Source organism: Python bivittatus, unplaced genomic scaffold (genome assembly GCF_059951505.1).
Source record: "Python bivittatus isolate LINGU-HERP-01145 unplaced genomic scaffold, Pbiv_v1 ctg000980_np1212, whole genome shotgun sequence".
NCBI lineage: Eukaryota > Metazoa > Chordata > Lepidosauria > Squamata > Pythonidae > Python > Python bivittatus.
Genome location: NW_028277125.1, coordinates 52,695,143 through 52,715,852, shown reverse-complemented (window position 1 = coordinate 52,715,852; position 20,710 = coordinate 52,695,143). Strand labels below are relative to the sequence as shown.

Sequence of the window (20,710 nt, the reverse complement as noted above, 5' to 3'; positions counted from 1 at the left end):
ATTTTGGCTATCCTGATTATGGTAAGTCATAACAAAAGATAAATGATGATTTTAGAAACTGGACACTAGACGGGACTAAAGATTTTAAACAGAAGAAAAAAAAAGTACAAGCCTGATGTCAGTTAATACTGGGACTTACAAAATGACACAAAATGTTATAACAAAATGTTATAATATTAAAGGAGAAGGGATAAAGAAGAATTGTGCGATGGAATAAAGAATAACTGAAGAGAAATCAAATTTTATGACAATATTTGATTAAATTAAAGATTAAGACTTAGAAATAAAAGGAAGGAATATAAGGTTGGTTTATTTGATCAAAGTTAAAATAAGACATTTTTTTAAAATGTTCTGGCAACCCTTTATGGACTTTTTGCTGACACCAGGGTTGAAAAGCTGATGTTTTATGGATTTGTTTATAGATAAGGGATAGGATATGGGATGAAGAAATATCTGTTTAACCTTAAAAGGGGTGAAGAGTTATTAAATTTGTTTATACTTGTTGTGATGAAGGTTGGAAGTCACTTCTTTATATATTACTTTTCTTTTTCTTTATTCTATTCTTTCTTTTCTTTTTCTTTTTTCTTTTTCTTTTTTCCTGAACCTTTTATTCTTTCTTTCCCTTCTATTTTCTTTCTCTAAGTTTAGTTTGCATTAGTTTTTACTACTGTAATTAAAATTCCTAATTAAAAATATATTTAAAGAGTATGTGGAACAAAGGGATTCTTGCCCCAAAACAGGAAGTCACTATCAGGAAATAGTGGTAGGGCATGTCCATATGGGTATGCAAGTGTTCAGTGCAGATTTCTAAAACTTAGAATTACATTTAAGAAAAATACTTGAACTAGTCATTTCATTTGCAAGCAGAAATGGATTTGAACAGGTCTAAGTTTTATACTATATGGTGGGTGGGGATGATAGAATTGTAATCCATCCAGTGCCAGGTCGAGGGTATATGGCACCCTTAGCTACAGGATTTGCATTTTAAAAGGATTCAGAAGGAGAAGATGCATTGGTGCCCTTTAAGCTTTGGCATTAAATTGTCACTGCCTCCTCGGCATCAGCCTAAAGCTGGCCCTGAGTTCAACAAATAGAGAACTGAATGGATTAGCTCTAATACTTGCTTAGAAGGCTTCGGTGTTGCAGCTCTCAAGGTAAGGAATGACAGTTCACATGGTCCTAGTGATGGTTTGAGTTGAGATCCCTGAGCTATGTGGCAATGCAGCTGAACACATGAAGAGCTGACCTAGTGTGAAGGCATCCATGTGTTCAGCAGCATCCCCACATACAGCTATGTTCTCTTTATAATTTGAATTTAGCTCATGCCTTAATCATATCCAGTATCTTATAAAGCATCTCACAGTTTTAGATAGGTTGATGAAACCAGCAGGGTTTGGAGACAGCACAGAAAGTATTAAAAATGTTTGAAGTTATACATAGTGGAAATGTACCACTGAAATGTCTCTGCTGTAAAACCCAAAATGCTACTGCTAAATGTTTCAAAAGACAGAATAGGGGCAATGTCAATGCAATATTGATGTGTCTAATGCATCAAAGCAAACTCTAATTATGACATTTGTGACTCTTTCCAAATAGGACATTGTATTTTATAGGTGAAAAAGTGAAAGAATGCATGCCAGTCTTTGAGTCATAAATAAATGATTGTCATAGAATCAAATATTGATTAATAAAGCCACAACAGATATGTAAATAAGATGAATTGATTTTTTTTTCTTTGCTTTTCCATTTTTCAATGCAGAAACTATATAAAACATCTTGGGAGGAAACACGGGCAGCTGGTTATGATTTCAGATTGGATGCCATCCCTTTTCAGACAGCTAAAGCATCTAGAGAAATTGCCAGTGATGTATGAAACATTCCGATATGTAATCTCATGGCACTTAAAGGCATTTCTGCCTTAGCACGTCATCCATGATTTTTCTATATATTTAAAGGAAAGAACTTGTTTTCCATGCCATAAGGAACCCACAATAAGAACAGCCCCATATATTAGCATTCATGTATCTCCCATTGAACTGCATATGGAAAATCATTATTAATATACTGTGGAAATACTTAGCATCCTTTTATTTCATGGAGTTTGTTTCACCAAATACTGCTATTCATACCCTTTCAGACCAGAGATTGCTAGAGAGTAAGAGTGCAATACAGAAAAATATAAGTGCACACCTGGAACTCAGAGTAACTGTTTCAGGCATAGTTCATATATGTCAGACTGAGGCTGTATTTTATTTCCCATTAGTTTAAATATACTGTATTCATTCATTCAATCAGTCAATACAAGGGGAAACATCATGAGAAAATTAAGTGAGAAATTAACACTTCTTGCTGTTGTCCAGAGAGAGGACATTAGGGTGCATGTGCTTTCCCTGTAAAAGGCACAATTATTTTGGCCCATTTTGTTCTATTTAATGGATTTGTGAAGAGTTTTAAGGATCGAAACTAATGCCTTAAGCCTTCAGAGCCTTAAAATATACCCCTTAAAACCTTAAATTCCCTTTTCCCTTTAATCTTCCTAAAATTTGGGCCCATCCACTTAGTGGTAATGTAACATAATGGGCTGTATAACCTGTGCAAGGCACAAAGTCAGAGAATGGTTCCCTGCTGAAAAAGATTGGCCACTCCTGCTGTAGCCATATATGCTGGCAGGACTCTGGATGCTCTGATAACTCCGGAAGAGCTTACCCTAGAGTTTTATTTTTAATTGCCCTATGTGTGTAATTATTGTCTTGAATCTATGCTTTCTACACACGTATATTCTTCAACTATAATGAAATGTTCCCAATCCAAAAACAATTTCAACAAAATAGTTAGCACGCAGTACCATGATTTAGCATTTATGCATATAGGCCACAGCATGTACCTGTAAAATGATATGGCACAATATGAAATTATGTGACAGTATGCTTCCATATGATTCTGTAATGAAATAAACATTCCTCTCTCTCAACACTGTGTAGTTCAGATACAAAGAAGCCTTCCTGAGGGAAAGGGGTCACCAGATTGGATTTTGCAATGTGCATGATGATCCTAAAATGAGACACTTCCTGAAGATGGGCCACCTCCAAAGTGACAACCAATATAAAAGGGATTATTTTAGAAACAGAGCGCAATTCAGAAGTCAAGCTGATCAGCCAGGATTTATCCATGCAAAGAAAAGTCAACAACTGATAAGTGATGTCAACTACAGGCAGCACCTGCATCAATATACCTGTGACCCGGAGCAGCTGAATCTCAGGCATGCCAAGCAAGCCTACGGACTCCAAAGTGATGTAAGTATGTTAGGATCTATGGTCTAGGCAAGGATATGTCTATTCAGAATACGCATTTTCAAATCCAAATTTGATGTCTATATTGTTAGCAGTTTAGCCTTAAAAAGGAGTCACTAATAGTTTTTTTCCCATAATATTGTGCCATTCTAATGTGCTGGATTTCAACTTCCATAATGCCCAACTAATACACCAGGTTTAGGAAGGCTTAGACAGAAAATGCACTAAAAGGTGCAGTTGGTGGGAGAGTTGTCCACATGATGTGATACCATGCACGTGATGTGATACCATGCTCATGTGTAGAGGAAAGAAGATTGTGGGAATAATTCACTTGTGGAAGAATATATGCACATGCATACATACACATACACACACCCACACACGCACACACTAATGCATGTTAGGAAAGAAAAAAAAAAAGTACCACTAAAAACAGGAAGTTCCTTCAATTTTGCCAGTCCATGAAGAAAGCAGAAAAGGTTTCTCTAAAGAAATCCAATTCCTCCAATGGATCTGTGAGCTGCTATTGTTGGAAGTGGAGAGTTACAAAAAGACTGAAAGATAGCTATAGATATTCCACTATTGTTTGGATTTCCAATAGATCTAGTCACTGCTCCACATTTCCAACATTTTTCTCAACAATAACAGTTATTATATATTCACTTTGGAAAAGGGGAAGAAAGAAAAGACTTATAAATTTTGACATCCTGAGTCTTGCCAACATACCACCAATCCCTTCTGCTTTGGCAACTATTTTCTTATATTGTATAATGTGAGTGGGTTTTTGTTAATAATCGAGTCATGTTTGCCATGCGAAGAAGAAACTCAAGCCTCTTCAGTCGCTGAAGCAAAGAAAAGATGGTATCGGTCTTCCTATTCTGTATATAAGCACAATTTAATCTTAACTCTCTAAGATGGGAGGGCTCCACAGCACCCAATTTTGGAGAACACTAGGATGGCACAGAATAGGTTGCATTACTCCTTTACCTGTCCTTGCCTATTAGCATCTGCTTCCTCGGGTGGCCATTTTCTTTTTTAGCCCTTTAGTATATATACAGTTTTGCTTCATCTGATTTCAAGTGTTACATTCTTGGAAAGATCCTTGAGATTAGTATTGTATTTTGTTTTCTAGGTCAAATACAAATCTGATTTGAATTGGATCAGAGGTATTGGCTGGACTCCTCCAGGTTCTTACAGAGTGGAAATGGCCAGAAGAGCTGCAGAGCTGGCATATGCTCAGGAAATGGAATCTCAAGAAACTCTGAATCAGTATGATCCAGACTATGTAAGTGAATGGATAGGTAACCCAAACAGGAGTGAGGGGCAAAAGTACTGATTTGCTGGAATTCGCCATTTTAAGTTTCAAAGTACTGTTAGCAGCTGATAATTCATTATGAGTTCTAGAACTAAGGCACATCTGATGTATCTGATGTATCTGATGGTCCAGCCTCTGCCACCGAGCCATTGTAAAGGAAGTGGGAAGACAAATGGCCATGGAATGCAGTTCCTTTAAATCCAGTGGTAGGAAAATTAGTTGTGCAAGCTTTAGGCATAGTTACAGTGAAGGGTTCTGATCCAGGGTCATATCTGGGCTTTGAATCTGTTGAGCCAAGTCTGTCCCAATATGCATTTGGATTGTCCCTTAAACTACTATTGGAAACAAGACAGCTGAACTTATACCATAGGCCTGTGAACATCTCAACATTTCAGCTGGTTTGGGTTGCTACCTAAATCACTATTTGAATAATCTTTATTACAGTCATAAAGATCTGTGGATTATCTGAAGAAGAATCTGAAGATCTGGAAGAAATTTGGAATAACCAAGCTGTGGATCTACACTATATAATTTTATATAGCCAAAGTACCCAACCCTAGAAAGGCAGCTTTAGGATATTGTTTCTGCTACTTAGAATATGAGATATTGTTCAATATAATTGTAACAAATGAGAATGACACAATAGTCTTTGTCAGGAGATGACATTCTAAATCTATTGTGATTGCAGGAGAAGACAGCAGAAGGATCCCAACAAGTCCAGTTGAATCCTGATGCAGCAGAGATTCTGCAAATGAAGAGAAGAAAAATGAAACTAATTAAGAAATGAACAGAAACATAGACATCTGTCTAAAGAAAATGCATATATTTTTCAGTTTGCTCTCAAAATCATGTAGCTATTCTAGTCTTCTGAGAAGCAGAGTAGTGCACCACTCAGAAATAGTTATTACCAAAAAAAAACTTTGCTAATTCTAAAAGAATCATTTAATGTTGAACTTTATATTTTTGCATGAAAAGCTGTACTTGATTTTTTAAAGTATGTATTATATAATGTAGTATTTATGACAGCAAATTAGATTAGTACTAGATGACTGGCAGGCTCAGCTTTGTACTAAAAATATATGAACCATGATTTGCTGAAAGAAAAAAAATATATTTGTATTGAAAATAAATCAGTGGAATCACTTTCCAAAAAGTGTACAGTTATTTTGTTGATTTGTTAATGATGTTCATTTTCTGAATTCCTTTGTGGCTGAATTAGATTCATGCCAGTGAGCACTTTTGCCTCCTTCCTTTTTAAAAAAAAATCCTGAGTAAGAAATAGAAGAGAAAAAGATTAGAAATGCAGTGGCTAGAGAAAAAGGTTTAATCTCCCATCTGTGCAGAAGTCACAGTCTAGATCAGGACCCCACATCATCCTTTACTGCAAGCTGTTCAGTACATAAATACCATAACATATCATTTGATCTTCAGCTGGCCTGGTCATATGTGATTACTGATATTGGAGGTTTATTATCATTCAATCAGTGTTTGAAGAAATGAATGAGAAGGAAATACTGGGTAACTGAAAGCAAATATAAATAGGTTCTCCTGAATCAAATGATGTGTTCATATAACATTTGTAGTTTATTTGGACAGCATTCCTCCTGGTTTCTGAATTTATATTCTGATTTACCCACTAAACAGATTAAGGTCTTCTGCACAGATAATTCTCAATCCAACTAGTTTTAATTATGAAGGTTAAGAAGGGTTTGTGTTTACTATCCTGAATGCCTCAGATGATAAAAATATAACAATAAAAAACATAACTTTTGTGTATTGCTTTCAGCGTAGAGTTGCATATTTACCTGGGCCATTATATAAGCAAGTGAATTCAAGCCAAAATACTATTAAGGTAGTACAGCTTACATTTCTGTGTAGAAATTTGACTCAAAATACTTTAATGCTGAAATAGAAGAGAGAAAAGGATGGAATTTTTAAAAGGATGAATTACTTGACCTACCATTCTTTTTGTCTTCATGTCTACCATTCTTAGTTGTGAAAATTGGACTCGTGTTTAATTTTTGTTCTAATCCAGTTGAGAAATTCTGTCACCCGAGTATAAACTCCTGGTTTATTTTTTAATCCACATTGATCTCCCCAGCTCACAATTCCATAAATGTAGTAAGTTCCATTTTTAACACATGTTAGAGGACCTCCTGAATCGCCCTAATGAAAAAAATAAAAATGACAATTAACATTGGCAACAAACAAAATTAACACTAAAATTTTATACTTGATCCAGAAGAATTATATTTTTTTCAATATACTAATGGCAAGGGTAAGGCAATAGTCATGGATTAAGTAAGTTAATGAATTTTTTTGAAATCCAAAAGTACTGGTTTTAAAGGCATGCTCAAAGTATGAATTTAGTTTTAGAAGGTTATCTGGATCAAAATATCTTTGAAATATGTTTATATATCACCAAATGTTATATAATGCAGTGCAGCATTAATTATGTATTGTAATTTAAATTTATATATAGTAATGTTTAGAGTTTAATGCTCCTGGAAATAACTATTAGATACAGTCAAGTGTGTATGTATGCATGCAATATATACACATGCTTAGCCTACAAGTTTTCAAAATACCTTTAAAAAATCTTAAAATAATACAATTATCATTACAAAACATTAAAAAGCAGGCCAGGCCATATATAGTCTCTTCATAAGATGAAGGTGTGTCACCTTATTCCTTAGCCTGGGTTTTTTCTTTAAACTGAAATAATGAAATTGGCTTTTGAATAGATACTTACAGGATTATAGTGCCAATATTTGCTAATTAGCAAAATACCCTTCATACTAAGAACCCTGACATATATTGAATCATAGGAGGTATCATGAATTTTAATGCTGTCATTAAATTTCATTAAATTTTATATTTTTCAATGTTATTAACTTGCATTATTTTGCTTTTAAAATCTGTCACCATGTCTTACTTTGATAAATGAATAAGTCAATAATGCCTTTATTCAATGCCATGTATATGTGACTGATTGATTGATTGATTGATTATGTGCCATGAAGTTGTTTTTGACTCCTTGCGACCACATACATTGATTTTCTCCAAGATGATTTATCCATAACCTGTTCTTTCACGTCTCCCAACGGTGCACTCATTGCCTCTGTAACTGAGTCCATCCACCTTGCTGCTGGTCATCTTCTTCTGTTTTCTTCTTTTCCAGAGAGCTGGGTCTTCGCATAATGTATCCAAAGTAGGATAATTTGAGCCTGGTTATTTTGCTCAAGTGAGAACTCTAGTTTGATTTGTTCAATAATTCATCATTTTGTTTTCTTGGCTGTCCAGAGACTTCACCAACACCAAAGTTCAAAAGCATAAATGCTCTTTTTATCCTGCTTCTTTAAAGTCCAACTTTCACTTGCATAGAGTGTCACAGGGAATTCCATGGCTTGTACTATTCAGATCTTTGTAGGTATAGACACATCATGGCATTTGACTATCTTTTCCAAGGACTTCATGGCTGCTGTACTGAGTGCTAGTCTTCAGCATATTTCTTGACTGGTTGTTCCTTTACTGTTTATGGTTGATCCTATTTATTTATTAATTAAAAAATTGATTACAAAAAGAAGAAAAAAATACATAAAAGTAGTTTGTTGATCTTAAAAGGCAGAAGCTATCCACCACTTTGATATTTTCATTGTCAATTCTAAGGCTGGTTCTACCTGTCATTAATTTGGTCTTCTTTATATTTAATTTTAGTCCCATTTTTTTACTGTGTTCTTTGACTTTTAGTATAGGTAGTCCCGGGTTAAGAATGCCCAGATTGAAGATGACCCATAGTTAAGAATGGGGCCTATTGTAGCAAAATTCAAGTTAAATACACAATGGTTCGAGATCATTACACAACAATACTTATACAATATTATCTAATAATACTATTCTGGTTTACGTACAAATTTGACTTAAGGACAGACCTTGGGAACAGAACTTGTTCTTAAACTGGGAATTACCTGTACTAGGGCTTCTAGATCCTTTGCATTTTTGGCTATCAGGGTAATGACATCAATGTAACATGGGTTATTGATGCTTCTCCCTCCAATTTTAAAACCACATTCATCTTCTTCAAATCCAGCTTCCCTTAATATATATTCCACATATAGGTTGAATAAATAAGGGGAGAGTATGCAGCCTTGTCATGCTCCTTTGCCATCTCCATGATGTATATGTTTCTCCATGATGTATATGTAGAAGAGCCTATATCCAGTCAAGGACAATGAACTGGGTGCTTTTGTAAAAAGAAAATTGTGGATCATGTGAATGAGATAAATTGTGAGCAATTTTATAAATGATAAAATTCCCAAGTTTCCATAGCTTGTACTCAGTCATCTTCTGAATCTTCCAGAGGCTTGCTTGCCATTAGAGGACCTACTGTTAATTTTAAGTATATGCCTTTTGTATTATGCTGAAAGGAAGGAAGTTGGGGTAATGTTATCTGATATGAGGAGCAGTTACGTAGGCAGTACCTTGCCAGACATTGCTCTGTTTACATTTTGTTTGAAGAGAAATTAGTGTTCAGATACCAAAAAGCAACAAACCTGACAAGTATCGGCTCTTGTTCTCTGAAGACTTCCAGCACAAAACATGCTATCCACCAATCTGTAATTATATGCATTTGGTGCATTACACTGCCTCTGGGAAATCAGTTTTACTCTGGCATCTAACAGCTGATGAGATGATTCACCTACAGGATGAATAACGGAAAAATAAGGACACTTATTTTCCATCTTCTCTCTGTAGATTTGTGTCTGGGTGTAAAATGCAATTGGTAAAAATACTGAATTTAACTAAAGTTTCAAGAAAGAGAAAGAGAAAGAGAAGAAAAAGAAAGAAAGAAAGAAAGAAAGAAAGAAAGAAAGAAAGAAAGAAAGAAAGAAAGAAAGAAAGAAAGAAAGAAAGAAAGAAAGAAAGAAAAAGAAAGGAGGGAGGGAGGGGGGGGCAAATGAAAGCTAACAAAATCTAACTTATGGTTGAGTTTAACATTTTAATAACATAGTTATTGCATTTGCAGATACATGCTATATTAGGTCAAGAAGATATTAATCACAAAATGTCTAGCCTATTAGGCTTTCAAGATAAAAAATAGGACAAACTAAGTCAAATTGTATTGATTCATTACATCAATAATTGTCAGGTACTTACAGAATTGTGCCTTCCTGTGGGCAGTACTGATGTCCTTGTGCCAAGATTATAAATTATTTCTATAACCCATATTAAAGTCCATACTTGCTACTGTACATAAATGACTCAAATAGAAAACAGATTTCAGAAGAACCAACAGCAGTTGCTATTTAGACAGTGTGCACAATTAGGAGTCATTGAAATGTACATTAAGGAGATCTGGGAAATAGAATATTCAATAAAATTCTGTCTGTTAGCATGCAATTTTGATTAGGATCTGCACTAATTATTATTATTAACCTGTAATTTGCAGATAAATGTCATCAAGTAGAAAGCCGAAGGTAAAGACAATGAATTTTATTCCCATCAAAGACTTTTCTGAACAGAAAAGATCCTTGTATGGAATTCTTTAAGTCATGAAATAAACACTTTAGATCCAGGTATTTAATTTAGCATTCAAGGTTTAAATTAGATGTTTGGCCTGGCATGTTATGATATCAAACATCTAGTATGTTGCAATGGATGTATTTATGTATATTAGTCGATATATATAACAAAGTTCAAATCTTAGTTCAGCTCTGAAACTCACAGGGAACCCTTGGTATATAGCTCCTTGCTTTAAGTAAATGTGACATGTTTGGACAGAAACAAAATATGATAAAAATTAGTGACATTATGGCATCATAATGGATTATGGTGCTCATGGACTGTGATAGCTTCCTCTTGTTGACCAGAAGAACTATGTTTTGTTAACTCATATCATCAGCACATAATCTATAAAATCTTCATACCAGATGCTCCTTATTTTCTGTAGGAATCAAATCAAATACACACACACACACACACTCACACACACACACTCTTTTGGGTTATTTACTCTTAAGACATCAGTGTACTTTGGCAATGTGATTGACATATTGTCCATCTGCAATATTATAGCAATTCATTAACTGAAAAATGAAAAATTTTTCAGAAGGCTTTCATTAACTTATTTTTAAAAGGAAGAATGATTTCTTTCTTTCAAAGAATTTTACACTACATCACAGAGGTTTAGAACTTGAATAGATTTTGCAGTTCATTTTTAACATGTATCTAGAAATATAGATGCTGCTTATCCCAGTGAATAGGCTAGAAAATATTTCATTTGCTTGGTTTTTTTCCTTAGTTATGACTCACAATAATAGACACATTTACTGTTTTGATTCTTTGAATCAAATCAAGATGAATTGAATGTAACGGAAATGAAGTTAAGTTTGAAGAAAACTGTAGCCTAAACATTTAGTTGTATTTATGCTCCAGATTTCCACCTACTGAATCTTCAGCAAAAATAATTTTTAAATAGTGCCTCACTTTGAAATGCAGGGTGCAAGTTCTGAAATCATAATTCATATTGCTTTGTCTACTGATTGACATATTCTGCAGAAATAATGATTGATGGGTGATAATGGCTTAACCTGGAGCATCTTTTACAGTCCTTCTTATGATACTTAAAAAAAAAAAAAAGTTGGAGAACATTCTGGCATAATCGGCCATCCCATTTAAATGAGAAAAAACATGGAACCTTCTAAAAAAGGGTATTCCTGAAATACGCAGCCTTCTATGACATCAGTCCCATGTGCTTCTCATGTTAACATAAAATGAGTCAACTTTTTTTTTACCCACACATATCAGGGCTCCACGTAACAAACAACTGAATACTGGTTCAATCAAGAGACCCCAAAATCAATGAAGGTGTGATGGGACTTGTAGTTCTCATTTCAACATGGCTATTTATGAGGTTGACCCATTGCTCATAAATCTTGGGAATGTTTAGTTCCTTAAAAGGCAACCTCAACATATTGAGAAGAAAGATGAAGACTGCCTGCTTCCTGCCTCTTCTATACTACAAAAATTTGGGGACTGAAAATATGGCTGTAATTTCATTAACTTGTGACTTTCTGCACAGTCCGCATCCATTCCTCATTTTGTCAGATTTTCACATGAAACTAGTAGGAATGCATTTCATTGGGCCTGATTTCATATATGTTACTCCTCTTTATGCCCTTTCATATAACAATATTTTTAAGATAATCTTTTTATGATTTACAAAAGTCCTGGCCCAATAAAAATAATCATTTTGGTGTAGTAAATTTATGATGAAATAAATTTGAAAAGTGCAAATCACTTTTTTGTCCTGACAGAGGCAGTAATGGAAGACTAGAATTGATCCTAGCTTAATAATCAGCTATAAACCAATCTTCCCAATCAAGTGCCCTCCATTTACAATCCCCACAATCCCCCAGCCAGCATATTTTAAGCTGATTGACTTTATCTCCATTAAACAGAATTAACAAAGTTAAAATTCCCTTGGGAGTTTGTCAACTGAAAAGCTAATTACCAAGTGGACTTATTTCTTTATTGTCTCAATATGTGCAGGACTTTGCCACTTTCCTTCACTGGCTATCTTGGCAGAAGTGACTTTTGTGTATCTCAGATGACTTTGGGAGAACACCAAAGCAGCTCTCCTGAGCCTTCAAGTGGCTGTGGCTGTTTTAGAGCTTAAGGGTGAAAATGCAGAGGGAGATATTGTTCACAGAGAAGATCCTAGTTGAATGATTTGTATGGAGCTAACACATATCAATTCAGATCCTGTCTCTATGTTAGTTAGAATTATTTGCTCTAATTGCTATAGCTTACTTGTTTCTGTTTCTCCCCAACCTGATATGTAACATTCTGTGTTATCAGGAAATGTAAAACCAGGCAAGCACACCGATTTGACGTAACTTGTTTCCACTGCACAGTGGCCATCAGTTGGTTTCAATTTCAGTAAAGCTACAAAAAGAGAACAAAATATAGTATTTTAAGGCACAGCTAATTATATAGCCACTGAATTGCATTGTAACTTTAAATTTGCTGATGAGATTTCTGCTCATGAAAAGTGCTAGCGTTTTTCACTAATTTCACTGGGACAGAGCTCAGCATTTGTTGACTTTTCTAGATATCTTCCAATCCATATCATTAAGGTGGTTTTTATATGCTTAAATTAACAAAATCATCTCTAAAAGACTTAACTTCTAACTTTGGTTTAAAAATATGCAGATGCTAAGAAATGAGTGGCATAAAGAATTAGAGGTTCCTATATTGCCTACACAATGGGAGAGTGTCTTAACTTCTATAGCAAGAGTGTGAATGGACCTTAAATTATGACTTATACTACAAAAAATAATATTTAGAATTTCTTGGACTCCACTATGTTTGTATAGAAAAGGACTGTCTAAGGATAATGCTTCTTTAAAACACATGTTTTTACAATGTTCTATACTTACTAAGTTTTCAGGGGATAATATTCTCTTGAATTACTGGACATACCTAGTATATAGCATCTGACAACTGGACATTGTGAATGGATTCTCCCTGCCCTTACTGTGGCTAAAAGGTTGATATTGTAGCATTGGAAAGATAAATCTATGACCCCAGTTATTCAATGGATCGAAGACCTGATTACACTTGCCACCTACAGATTGCCTATAGACATAGACTTTGTATGGAGAAGTACAATGAAATATAGGACTATTTCATTGTATTTGTTTGTTTGTTTGTTTGTTTTCTTTTTTTCTTATTTCTCTTGGGGTTTTTTTCTTTTACTTTTTTTTAAAGCACTTGTTATGTGGTTTTTTCCCCTGTCATGATTATCTTTGTGTTTTGTTCCTTTTTTCTTTTTCTGTTATTATTTTAAAAGCAATACAATAAATAAATAAACTTTGGTTTAAAAATAAAGCAATAAAAGCAATAAATGTATTTATGACTAAATAAATATCACATATTGTTTTCTAAAATTTTTGGAGATGAATTTGCCACCTCTATTAATTGTTTGCATTATGGCTTAGCTCAGTGTTTTATCTTCTCAGTATTTAGCCTGCACCAGTGGACATAGTTACTGTTCATCCAAAGTTCCTTTCTTGCTTCCTAATGGCAATGATTTGGATTTATCCATAACCCATGACACAAAATAGGAACTTGCCAATATCATTGTATGGGATGCCATCCCGCTCTGTATAGTGTCCGTGTTTAATGACCTTGTCTACATCAAACTTCTGTTCATGATACTCTTTCCTATTGAGATTCTGTTCTCCAAGGGACACCTGGAGGTTGTGCGCTTCTGTCCTATGAAAGAAAACAGCCCATTCTCAAAGGTCAGTCATAACTGTGAGACACTTCATAAGTTACAGAGAACTGCACTTAATTCATCTGAATGCATCATCACAGAAATTGTTTCTAATAGATTAATCCCTATATAAGAAGAGTGCAACCTTAGTTACAAATAACAAAAGCATTATAACACACAACTCTATCAATTGCCAAATTATAAATAATACAGCTTAAAGTCAAGATTGGACTAAACATTTTAAGCCAGAGGCAAAAGACTGGTGGTATCTCCCTGAATCTTATATAACTGCCCTGAGTAGTGTATTAGCATTAGAATGGTGAGATATACAATCATGTATAAAAGAGATAAGGCTATGTGTCAGAATCCTGAGTTGAAAAGGCATCATGGCACACTCTGATTTGTCCTCCAGCTTGACATGGCTACTTCCCCCACCTGACTCCTGCTGCCGAAAATGGTGCACTTGATATAGGGCCCTTCAGGCTATGTGGTGAATCTAGAAGTCTATAGATTTTTAAAGACACTGTTCTTTTCCGATAGGAAATGGGGGGTGGAGTTCGGATCCAGCATGGGAGAAGCAGTTCAGAATTTTTTTTCCCTAGTCAGGATGAGGGCAGGTTCTGAAAGCCACAAAGGACTATAAGAGCAGGTTTCCTGACTAGGTTGGGAACTCAGGTCCTTTCCCCAATTCCCCAGGAGAACTGCACCCAATAAGGTAAAATTGACAGAGTCAGTGTAGGCTGAAGAGTCAGGGGTGTTTTATTCCTCTCAGGACTACTTGGCTCAGTGGGGTGGCTTCTTTTCCCTTGCCTTTTGCCCATTTACTGTCCTTTTCCTGCTTTCCTTCTTTGCCAGATTGCTCATTAAAGGTTCTCAAAAGCAGTAAGCAGCAATAGGCCTCCTATGATTTGGTACAGCTATCTTATACTTTGTAGTAATATTCTTTGTTACTTCAGGGTCAGGTTTGACTCAATCCCTCATGCTCATTTGTACCTGCTAAACATGGTTAAGAGGAATACTAAAGCATTTATTTAAAAGTTTAGTCCCTTTTTAAATATAATTTTTATTGAAGAAATTTTAACAAGATAAAAGCAATAAAAATACTAGAAAAGAAACAAAGAAAATAAAGAGTATTGGTGAATAAGTAAGAAAAAAAAAAGGAAAGATTATAAAGAAGTAGCTTCTAATCTTTTTGACAGCAGTTATAAATGCATTTATATTTTACCGTCTCTGTCTAAGGTTACATCATAATTTCCTTTTTCCATAAGCTACTGTTTTTAATTGTCTATCCCATAAATCATAATTCATTTTTTTCTTTTTTTCAGCAAAAAGCCCATAAGGGGTTCCAATCATTAATAAATGTAATAGTTGATTTTTCTCTAAGCAGACAAGCACATTTTGCCATCTCTGCTAGTTCTATCATCTTCAGCAACCATTCATCCATTGTGGGTATATCAGAGTCTTTCCATTTTTGTGTATATAGTTTTTTCTAGGAATTATCTTGCTTTTTGGACTGAATTCAGCCTAACCCTCTGTTGTTTAAATGTGAAAATATCTCCTTCCAATTTATCCCATCAAAATGGTATCAGCATTGAGCTTGTCAGTAAAAAAAAAAAAGAGAGAGATTTCCGTTTGCACAGAATTCTGACTGGAATTTCTTTAAGTACAATCATATCTGCATTATTAATCTTCAGTCTGGTAGTAAAATGCTGCTCCAAAACTTGGTCTCTAATCTTCTTCCTGACAAAGTGCACAAGAATATCCCTTGGCACATTTCTTAATTTTGCAAATCGTGTGTTAATTCTATACATAAATCAATTTCTGCTTCCATATGATCCCATTCCAAAAAGTTTGTTAAAGATTAAACAACTTTTTCTCTGGTGTCTTCTCCAGGATCCTCTGCAATTGCTCTAAGTCTCAAGCAAAATTCTTTTTCTCTCAATTCCAGTAATGCCAGATTGTCTAAGTCCTTTCCCATCTCACTGTTTATAATTTCTGTTTTACTTTCTAAGATTTCCATTTTGTCATTAATTTGTTTAATTTCTCTTTTAGTTGTCCTATAGATTCTTCAATTTTTTTGTAACTTCTTTCATCTCTTTCATCTTTACAAACCTTTCTCCCATGTTCACTTCAAAAGCAACCAGTTCACTTTTAATAGATTTGACAGATTCAGATACCTGCTTCTCCATGTTTTCAAACATTTTTTTGGGGGGGGGTAATATTTCTTGAGTAATCCCCTTTCTGCTGGTTGCTCCAATGAATATCTCTTTCCCTCACCAAGTCTTGCAGCTTTTCTGGTGGTCACCATTCTTTTATTTATAATTCAAAAATAAAAGTAAATCAGTTATGAAGATGAAAGTAAAAGGCAGGCTTCTCCATTTTTCCCCCTCTTTCATCTTTTCTGTTCTCTTAAGGCTTTAGTCCAATCTGTCTTTCTATAGTTTTAATGACACTGTCAATCTCATGTTACACTTATTGCCTTGTTTTGTAAATTCCCCCAATTGCCTTTTCCCTTTGATGTCAGACAATCAACATTCCCACAAAGGTCTGGTCTATTTACTTAATTAATTCCAAATAGCACCAAAAGCACTTTCGCCAAAATATGAATCTTTCAAATTTATACAGTCCCTTTTATCTGTTTGTAACTTTCTTAGTCAAAATCTTGTTAAGCTCTTTGTTATTATTTTAAAGTCTTTTAAAAATATTATTTTCCTCTTTGTTTTAGTTTCTGTAATTCAGAAGGAAGGCTGATTCCCTGAGAGTTGTTTTCTTTGTCCCATTGTTTTCAAAGACCTCTTTTCAACTGTAAATTGATTGTACCCAAAAGTGATTAAGAAAGTGAGGGTTTGGTTGAGCTTAGTGTCCTTTAAAAGGCTGCACTTGCATGTGCAAGCAAACTGTTTCTCCCTTGGCCCCTGCTGTTCCACTCACGAAAAAACCACAAGACTTCCATTCCATCTCCTCATGAGGAGTAGCAGTCCAGGATGTAGGTGGGTGATCTCTTAGTCTCTCCTTTATTCAGAAAGACTTTGGCAGCCAGAAATCTCCACTGGCTGCTATTCATTGTTGCAGCGCTGACTCTGCTCCTTCAGAGACATCTAGTCCACCACAGAACCTCACTTAGAAGCTCTTAAAGTTTAGTCTTGGTGAAGGAGGATCTTCTGTTCTGCTCCATCCAGATTCCAGAAAATGGGCATATCTTCCCATTCAAGAACAGGTAAAGGCAGCTTAACTACCAGCCATTCTTTCAACAAAAAGGAATAACTGTATCCAGACACCCTGGAATGTACATAGAAAGATGGGAAAGTGGAGATCCCAAGGAGAAATCTGAAAGGTTTGTGTTTGTGTTTCTGATAGACAACCTTTCACAGGTGGCCACTTCACTTTGTATAATGCAAGGTTGAGCAGTGTGTTTAAGAATGAGAAATGAAATGGTTTGCCTTCCAGAGATCTGATGCTATTCCTACCCTAACCGCACTGAAAAAGACTTAAGAAAATGCCTCTTTGAGGCTGCCTTTGGTTAAAAGAATGCAATGAATTATCTCAAGGTCCAGTGTCACAGGATCAGTCCTATGTCAGACCAAATATAATGGTGTCATTAATTGTCATACAACACGTGTTAAAAATCACTCACAAAAATATGTATAGCAGCCCTTTATCAAGTAATTCCAACTGTTTTCACACTATTGTATGTTTCATATATTAGATCTGCAGACAACTGATCTTGAATCCTAGATGTTTTGACTAGCAAAAAAGAATTAATGTTACAAATGGCCATCCTGACCCTGCAATGTTCCTATGAAGGAAAAGTAAAATACTTGCCAAGTTGGAATCTGCATTATCTATGTTACTAAAGATTATGTAACTTGCAACTTTTAATAATTCAGATTTCAATGGTTGTGTAAGGTATATTTTCTGTTTATAATACAGTGAAAAATGTCTGGCCTGGGGGCTGCAAGTCAGCTGCCTTGTGATTTTCAGAGTCCTTTACAGGGTGGATGGAACGAAATACTTTTTTGTTTTTGTTTTTTGCATTTGTGGAATTTTGGAGGTTCAAAGGCTAAAACTGGTGTTTTAAGTCTTGCATCCCTTCATCCCTTTCTCTCCTTGAAACTTCCAAACTCTGTCCAGTTGTGGAATGAGGACTCTGATATAAAAGATCACAGTGAAAAGCAAATTAACTGACTCTGGCAAGTATGCTTACGTGATACAGTGTGCTGCAGTCAGAACCCAGCATGGCTCAATCAGAACTCCTCCACAATAATGTCCCTTTGGTACACCCACTGAAATCTTCCTTTGAAGAGAAGCTTGCCACGGATGCTTGCCAGGAGCTGACTTGACACCTCCATAGATTCTCTTGAATGGTCTTATTATTTCTGGTTTTCCACATGTTCTGGATGTATTGTCCGTTGCGGAATTCTTGGGGGAGTTTGTTATATTCCTAGAGAACCTTCCTACAATACAAAGAAGATAACCAGACTGGAGATGTTATATTGGTACTAGACCTTATTAACCTTAAATTTAACCCAATACTTTCTTTATATCCAATTTTTTTTTAATCAGGGAAAGGACAGAAGATCTATGCGGGAATCTTTGGTAGGTTTTAGAAGCACTGGCCCAGATGTAGCTGAATGTGAGACTTTGTTAGTGAGGTTAGGCCATAGGGATCAGTTGGGATTGCTGCTTGCTTACCTCCCTCTCTGCCCAAACTCCTTATTTTTATGGCTGGGTTGGCAATGGAGTTTCCCAGGCTGATGGTCTTGGGGGATTTCAATCTGTCTTATTTGGGCCTAGGGTTGAGGTGGCTCAAGAGTTCATGGCCACTGTAAGAACCATGGGCCTGATCCAACTTATTGAAGACCTAACCTACTGTGGAGGTCACATGTCAAATCTGGCCTTTGTCAGAAGGCAGTGGTGTTGTGATCTGGACTTGGGGGATGTTAACATCAGTCCCTTGCCATGGACAGATCACTCTCTTTTGGCTCTGGAATCTCCACACCCACTCCCCACTGCAAGAAGGTAGGGCTTATTAGATCAGTCCACCCCAGGTTCCAGAAGATTTTTGGGGTTTTCTGGAAGCCTTGGAGCATAGTTTGGTTGAGGCCTTGGTCATGGCTTGGAATGAGCATATGATGAGGGCTCTGGATTGGATTGCACCTGTGTGGACTCTCTTGATTTACGAGAAGCTGCAGGAGATGAAATGATACAAGAGATGCCTAGAGCATTGCTGGCAAGAGATGAAGGCCATAGCCAGGGGAATGGTTGGATAAGAGGCAGCTCAGCCCGCAGCAGGAATGAGGGCATGGCAAACATCTCAGAAGGAATCCTTCCTAGTTTCTTGGGCTGTAAAGGTGATGGGGGATAAATGTGCTTTCAGACTTGCAAGATAATATAAATGTAACCTAGGATAGCTTGTGTGATCTTGGGGAGTTACCAGCAGAACAGGGGAGCACCACAGCTGCAATTTGTTCTCACAGCTCACAGTCAGTTTTCCCTGAGAACCTGGGAGAGAGGACTAAAATTGAAGGTGTGTGTGATATAATGGTGTGTGGGAATGGCTTTGGGAGACAAGGGGAAGAGTCACAGCCAGGGGAACAGTCAGATAAGAGGTAACTTAGCCTACAGCAGGAACGTGGGTGTGGCAAACATCTCAGAAGGGACCCTCCTTAGTTTCGTGGGCTGTAAAGGTGACAGGGGAGAAGTGTACTTTCAGACTTGCAAGATTCTATTAATGTACTGTAACCTTACAATAAAGTACAATTCGTTTATCTGGGCATGCTTCCTTTCTGGACTACCTTGCAAGGCTGACACTTTCCTTAAATGTTGTCATCTAGTGGGACCTAGGCAACACATCTTCTTGGTAGTGGCTCCTGACCTTGGGAATACCCTTCCCTCTGAGATCCAGCAGGCCCCTATCCTCCTGGCTTTCCCCACAAGCACTGGGGTAGTGTCTGGCTGATGCCCAGGAAAGTTGTTTGTTGGATGTGCGGGGTTTGTTGCCCGGGGGATGCTGGGAGTTTTTATGTTAGTTTTACACTTTTTAGTATTTTGTTCTTTGTATGCTGCCCAGGGTTATAACACACGGGTGGCTATATAAATATTTTAAATGAATAAATGAGCAATATTTGGACTTTCTAAGTACTACCTAAGCATAATGTTATAGCATCATAATTATGATATTAACACATGTCAAATTTGGAAGACAGGTGGTAAAATGATGCCTGGCTTAACTTGAAAATGTCTTAAATCCATTAGTCCTAAAATGTGAACAGTAATATCTAAGGAAGATATTACAGTTATATATCATACTGAAAGTCTTGTTTGATTATAGTGGCATAGAAATATGATAAATAAATAAATAAATAAATAAGGAACTTAAAATCTGAGCTTTATAAATCCAGACAGCCATTAGATAAGAATTTTAGATGGGATAAAGCATTTCTGCATCTTTTGGGACCATCTCACAGTCATCTGGATTTTTGCAGCCAAGATCTGATAGCCCTATTATAATGGATTTAAACGTATTCTGATATGTAAATGACTTGACCCAAACAGAAATAATTTCTTCTTCCCATATTCCTAAAATATTCTTTAAAATCTTCTGCTTAGAAATAATTCCTTGCAAAAAAAATAAAAAAAGGAATATCTCAGCATCAAAGAAAGCTTCCTTAACTGCACTGTAGATTCATGGAGAATATTATTTCTCCATTCTGTAATTCATTTGTTTTCTTCTTTCCTGTTTTGTATTTCATATTCTTTAATTTCTCTTGATAATAGACATCTCAAGATATGCTGTTTGTTTGGTACACTTTTTGATGCTCTACA

At 35.8% G+C, this 20,710-nt stretch overlaps 2 protein-coding genes across 7 annotated transcripts in view; one reads left to right on the top strand and one right to left on the bottom strand.

Annotated features, from left to right (window-relative positions):
• Positions 1-5,769, top strand: part of NRAP (nebulin related anchoring protein) — a 114,193-nt gene extending 108,424 nt beyond the window's left edge. For all 5 annotated transcript variants that reach the window (XM_088131989.1, XM_088131986.1, XM_088131988.1 and 2 more), the window contains 4 exons: positions 1,760-1,867; positions 2,982-3,293; positions 4,423-4,575; positions 5,294-5,769. In XM_088131989.1, the coding sequence (XP_087988115.1) occupies positions 1,760-1,867; positions 2,982-3,293; positions 4,423-4,575; positions 5,294-5,392 (672 nt within the window). In that variant the 3' untranslated portion in view covers positions 5,393-5,769. The remainder of the gene's footprint in view (positions 1-1,759; positions 1,868-2,981; positions 3,294-4,422; positions 4,576-5,293) is intronic.
• A 154-nt stretch (positions 5,770-5,923) lies between these two features.
• The window catches only part of HABP2 (hyaluronan binding protein 2), a 41,153-nt gene continuing 26,366 nt past the window's right edge, over positions 5,924-20,710 (bottom strand). For both annotated transcript variants that reach the window (XM_025170551.2, XM_025170552.2), the window contains 5 exons: positions 18,090-18,339; positions 13,742-13,884; positions 12,418-12,552; positions 9,159-9,304; positions 5,924-6,771 (listed from right to left, as the gene is read on the bottom strand). In XM_025170551.2, the coding sequence (XP_025026319.1) occupies positions 6,595-6,771; positions 9,159-9,304; positions 12,418-12,552; positions 13,742-13,884; positions 18,090-18,339 (851 nt within the window). In that variant the 3' untranslated portion in view covers positions 5,924-6,594. The remainder of the gene's footprint in view (positions 6,772-9,158; positions 9,305-12,417; positions 12,553-13,741; positions 13,885-18,089; positions 18,340-20,710) is intronic.